Genomic DNA, 6,315 nt, shown 5'->3' on the forward strand with positions numbered 1-6,315 from the left:
AAGCTGGACTTTGGGTCATACTTAAAACACCCAGACCTTGATCCTGTGGTAGAGCTAGTTTTAGATCAGCTCCAAGTGCAACAGCAGCACACTGAGGCTGCTCTACAGGGAAACGATAACATTTCACAACTGATATTCCTGACCATTCAGCTATGTAAATTTAACATGCCAGAATGGAGTCATCATCGATCAGACTGGACCCATGTATGATGCATGACATATGGTGTGCATGCTACACCTCCAACAGACTTCAAATGCCAAAAAACAAGAGATTGGCCCAGGAATGCACTTGTTTTTCTACTTTTGGTCGCTGCTGATATGCTTTTGAGGCATTTATTATTAAATGGTTAAACTGAGCTCTTGGGTCTAATTATCTGCACCTCTGTCAAATCGGTTCAGAACATCTAAACCACAATCACAGAGAGCCTAACAGATTATCTTCTTCCTGTGACAAGCGAAGAATGTCTCACAGCAACTAACTGGTCTAATTCTATGCAGCCATCATATCACTTCCTCTATTGCAGTCTGGTTCTGCTGCACCTCCTCCCACACTGAAGACAACAGCAGTGAGCGGTCCACAGTGAGACCATCCTCTGTCAGCAGTCCTCCATCTGAGGCTTACATGTATGATGTAAAAAAAATGTAAGTGTAATATCACTATGGACAGTCAAGTCAGGCTCAAGTGATTTGATGATAGATGAGGCAATTTGAAATGCTATATATTCTTTAATTTACATATAAACATGTTAACCGTAGCACTACTGTGATGACTGATGTGTAATGTCTGGTTATGAGACACTGTGTGCTGCGTCACTCTGCCAGGCACTCAATGCCTTTTCATGAGGTAACAAGCCAGCACTAGCCAAATGTATTTTAAAAGGAATACTTTTCCATGTAGCCTTTCCATAGTGTTGACAAGCCTTCCTGTGTTTTCTGGCACAGCATGATTCACTTCTGCCATCCTGTGAAACATTCAGATAGCATTAGAAGGTGGTCAGACTATAGTTTAGCTGAGAGAAGTCCATTTCACCTCTCCTGGGGGCATCACTACAGCTCACTCTATAATTACACATGAAAATGTGCACTGTGGGATTATTATGTACAATTTCTATTATGACTATGACCACGAATTAGTTCATTTGCAATTCAGGTTTAGGCTTTAATATACAACCATGATGCTTCTTTCATTAGATAAATACTTATGAATTGGGTACTATAATGATTCACTTCAAGGCCTGAGAGTTGTCACAGAGGTGCCGGACATGCACACTATAGAAGAAGAAGAAGCTTTATGTATTGTCATTGTAACACGTACAATGAAACTACGTTTGGAGCCGAGGGCCCATCACGGGCAACGGGGGGGTCAGTGTCTTGCCCAAGGACACTTCGCCATGTGGGTGGACTGTAGGCACCGAGATTCAAACCTTCAACCTTCCAGTTCTGCTCTACTCACCTCACCACTGTCTATAGACCAGTAATCTAAGTCACTACATCAATACTGACTTTTTTCCATGCAGTGACATAGCATTAAGCTTCTCTGCACCTGCCCTCTGCCAGATAAATATACAGTATACTGTAAATGAGCAGCTGTCATTATGGATTTCATCTTAATGTGTTTGACTTGTATTGAAGCTCATACTGATCTACACCTTGTTCTCAAAGACAGAAATTGCCTTACTTTTTAACAGTGTAAAAGTACATTATATTCTTTGGAGCAACCTCTGATTAAAAATGAAACATAGAGGCTCAGACCGCCGCTGATAGCTTTGGCTCAGCCTGTATCAAATACAATAGGTACTGGTCTGGTCAGCCATGGCGCAGCTAGCCAAGATGATTAAAACAGGGCCACCAAGGGTGCCAATAGGGAGAGCTGACTGCATGGGCGGACCACTCCCAGAATCTGATTGGCTATCCCAGGTGCCACCTCTGCCACAGTCATAATGTGATGCTTGTTGGTATTAATGAATGAAAAACAATGACAAATTGGTGTCCTAAATACAATTAACATTTTTCTGATGCATCATGATATTTGGACTCATTTCTTCGATTGTGTTGTTGTGGAGTACTTGGCATGATTCGCCTCAGTAGGGCGAATCACTGTGCAATAGCGATGGCCCCAGCCGGCAGCAAATAAGGAGCTCAGCCAAAGTTAGTTAAAGAAAGCACTATGTTTGTCTTATTACACAAAATGAATGATTAGACTCTTAATAATATATGGCTTATTATTTCATAGAACTAGGTGTTTAATTCACTTTTTACTTGTATTTCAAATGTGTCACCCCTCTCTGATTCTGTGCCTCAGCTTGGCCATCCAATCCAAAATCCTCTAGATCCACCTGCGACTGCCTGGCAGTATTTATGCTCTAATTGTCCACCGCAGCAATCCGAAAATGAGTCATGTGCCATGAGTTTCAGACATTGACTGTTTCCATCAAATTCTGTTGAAGAATAACAACCGAGCACCAGCTTGTGGCTTTTGGGGGGTTTGAAACTGGTGGAAACAAAGAGATGAGCAGAATATCTCAACTATGCCTCTGCAACACTACTCTGTATATGGCTAATGATGTACTGTATATTTTTTTACTGTCAACAGTAGCCAATACACAGAGGTAATAAGAGACCTGTGGGCAAACGCACGTTTCTTTGATAATGATAACATGAATGGCACTGTATTGCAGTTTTGACAGTAGTAGTAGTAGTAGTAGAGAGATCATAGGCTGCCAGGCTAGTGCTGAGTTAAGAGCAGATAGGAATTAACAGTTGAACATAATTACCCAGTGTGCTAACTAGTAAATAATGTTTGGTTGAATATAGGCTGTTACCACAATTGCAGAAATGAGGATGTGCAGCGACAGTAAAAGGAGCTGTTTTTAAATGGGAACTCACTGAAGCTATAGCCTTTTGAAACTTTCAGTCAACACATTAATACAACTTTACACTATATTATTATCTATGACTCGAGAATTCTGTCAATACTGTGCCACATCAAAGCTCTGACTCTCACGATCAATTCTTGTGACTGTATTCATGCCTGTTTTCAAGCTCTTAGCAAATGGGTACAATGACCTGTGCAGAAGCATGACTCATGACAATGCAGACTAGGCCTGCACGATATGTGGAAGATATGTGTTGTGTGATAATGCTGTTCATTTTTGCAATGACAATATGACTTGCGATAAATATTTGTGTATTTTAGCTATACAATTCCTATACCTTTCTCCTTTAATAGGTACACTGCTAACATAGGACCCAAGCATTAAATAGCCCATGCTCACTGAGTAAGGAAATGAAATTAATTGTTTCAAATCTATTTTTATTGAACAAAATACACATGAATACCCAACCAATTATCTGAATCTTAATATTATAAAATAAGACTTTAATATAAGAAATTAGTTTTCCAATTGCTGCTGTTAAAATACTTTCTTCTAAACTCAACATAAATGGCTCTTGAAATAAAAATATTTTGGGGGAAACAATTAAATTAGAAATTAAACAGCAATTTCAAAGTACAGTAAGTAGTAGCTTTCATAATTATTTGAAATTAAATATAGTAATGTTACAGTAGACAACCTCTGTGCTGTTCATTTGACCTGTCCCTTCTGTGCTAGTTCCTCCAAAGCAGCAATGTGTTGGCTGCTGCCCTCCTCCTACATCTCTTTTCAGCTCGCTCTTTCTGGCCCTCCCTTCCTGCTTCAGCAGCACTGGTTGAATCCATTAAATATTCAAAATGAATCAATTGGATCGCTAATCACACTGGTCAGACTGAGTAGCTTTCCCACGTGTGTTTTTTGATATTCCCCTGAACTGAGGGGTCAAACATTCAGTGTCAGAGATTATGATCTAGCACTGACTTTATCTACTTATAGAGTAGTCCATATATACAGCATGCTGACAACAGCTGCTTTCTAACATTAGCTTAGCTAGCCTTACTAGCTTGCTAATAACGTGTTTTCACATTAGGCATAATTGTTTTGTAGGCATGGGTTGAAATTTCTTTATAGTCAGTTTACAACCTACAGACTTCAACAGACATTGGTATCTTCCTTAGTAATGCTCTGACAGGCCTGGACCGCAGCTATCTTGCCTTGTGACTTGTTTGGGTTTTTTGCCTTTGGCCTGGTTTACAGCAAATGAAACACAGGCTCAGTTGGAAGCTGAGGTCAGAAGATTGACTTGGCCCGATCAGCGCTGCACTATTTGGCCCAACAAAAGCTCTTCTGTTGTCTTGGCTGTATGTTTAGGATTGCCGTCCTATTGATGTAGTTCTAATGTATTTATATTTGGATCTATGCAATGAAAATACTATATCAATGAACACAAGTGGCAGTTGCACTGGCGCAAACACATGCTGAAGCCATGACACCCCTCCCTCCATGTTTGACAGATGAGGCTTCTGTTTGTCCACACTATCATCTTCCCATCCCTCCAGCGCAGGTCGATCTTTATCTCAACTGTCCACAGCACTTGGATCCAGAACTCTACAGGTTCCTTAGTGTACTTGTGGCAAACTGTAACTTGGCCTTTCTGAGATTTGCAACTTGTGGTTAATTTGTTGAGGTTACACTGGTGTAGTATTGTCTTGATGTCTCTGACACATGCCTGGATGTTGGAGTGTTTTCTTGATCTGCTAACTGAAGTAAAAGGTTTTTTTTATTCAACTTTCCAGTTGTTTTTCTGTCTTCCCCTACTGTATTCTGGTCTTCCCTAGTCTAACAGAATGTTTACAGCTGCTGAACTCACTAACAAACACTGATTTATTTTGGTTTTTTAGCCTCCTGTTGACCTATTTTACTGGCACTGACACATCTTTGGTTTTTATGCTGGCAAGAAAGCCCAAATGCAGACTCGACCCCAGATTTTTTTGATAACACACTTAAATTTAGTCCATTAACGAAAGGGTACACTTGCTTTGTCTGATGTGGATGCAAATAACCTTAAATCAAAGCAGAGAGTCGAGACTTCAACTTCAGTGGTGGTTTCATTTAAACTCCAACATGCTGGTGCGCAGAAGCAAAACAATATGTCACTGTCAGATAAATTATTGACTATACTATATATTACAGTCATGAGGTCAATAAAAATGATTCTCTTTCATCAGAGCTGTTCACACTATAAATTTGATGCACAATAAATGTGACATGCTGAAACTGGCAGCTTATATTTGTGTTCACATTTGCAATAAGAGCTCTAACACACATAATAATCAGTGCAAAGCTCTGTTAGACCACATGTGTGCACAAGCAGCAGACACATGCGTACGTGTGCATAGCGGTTCCTGTCTGTGGAACTGCAGTAAGTGGCATCTTGATGCTATAACACTAAACCAGCCCTACTCAGCTAATTAACACCGGGGGTTTTCTGGGCCCAATTTGCCTGCTCAGTGTTTTCATCACACACACAACTGCACACATGTATGTGTGTGTGTGTATATATATATATACACACACACACACACACACACAGTCTAGTCAACAGAATGGGATGCTTGTAACACCCTGGCCATGGGAAAAACCCTTATCCCTTACCCTAATCTTTGTCCATAATCCTTAAGTTAACTCCAAGTTTTTAACCCTAACCATGACATGAGCTCTGTCAAAGTAACGATGGTTTGTGTTTTTGCCAGTTGGAGGATTTCCCTCATCTTAGTAAGACACTGGGCTGGTGTCCTCACAAGGAGAGAGGTGCACACAGATATTAATTATATCCAAATATGCAAAGGCAAAACCTTCCCAAACATGGGATAAGACAGTTGAATGCATGAATATTTAATGCTTTAATCAACAAGTTTAACTCCTCCGGGCTGTCTAAACCTGGCAAATACGCACCCACATGTGCCAGGCCACATTCATACGTGATACTCAAAGTGCACGATTAAACCTCCCCAGAGCGCAGATACAAGGAAGGCAAAAGAAAAAAAACAGTCCTCGTATACATATTTCTGATTAATCTAAGACAGTGGAGGAGACTGCACACATGTTCGATGCAATATACACAGATGTAGATGCAGACCTCCTGAAGAAAGAGAAGCAGACTTTGAGCTAACATGCAAAACGGAGGTCGCAACAGAGAGATGGAAGGAGAAGGACGACACAAACAGAGAGGTGAATTTACCTACCACACACGGGCAGAGAGAAGGGAGCTTAGTGCGGCCCTTCATGAGCAAGAGACAGAGGAAAAACAGCCTCCCAGACACCCGCAGTAATGGAGGAGAGGGATGGGGAGAGAGAGAGAGAGAGAGAGAGAGAGAGCTTCACATTGTAACAACACCTAAGAGTTTTGTTGAATCGTTCAGGTGTGGTGATTTGCTAAGAC

The 6,315-nt window shown here is 40.8% G+C and overlaps 1 protein-coding gene across 2 annotated transcripts in view; it reads right to left on the bottom strand.

The window, feature by feature from the left end:
- The window catches only part of dlg4a (discs, large homolog 4a (Drosophila)), a 64,654-nt gene that overhangs the window by 46,624 nt on the left and 11,715 nt on the right, over positions 1–6,315 (bottom strand). Inside the window, exon 1 of one of the 2 annotated variants that reach the window (XM_020598787.1) lies at positions 6,119–6,193. The exons of the other annotated variant lie outside the window; for it this stretch is intronic. Coding sequence (XP_020454443.1) covers positions 6,119–6,160 — 42 coding nt within the window. The 5' untranslated portion in view covers positions 6,161–6,193. Of the gene's footprint in view, positions 1–6,118; positions 6,194–6,315 lie in introns of those variants that run through there. 2 annotated transcript variants of the gene reach the window in all.

This window comes from Monopterus albus, unplaced genomic scaffold (assembly GCF_001952655.1).
Source record: "Monopterus albus unplaced genomic scaffold, M_albus_1.0 scaffold39.1, whole genome shotgun sequence".
NCBI classification, from domain to species: domain Eukaryota; kingdom Metazoa; phylum Chordata; class Actinopteri; order Synbranchiformes; family Synbranchidae; genus Monopterus; species Monopterus albus.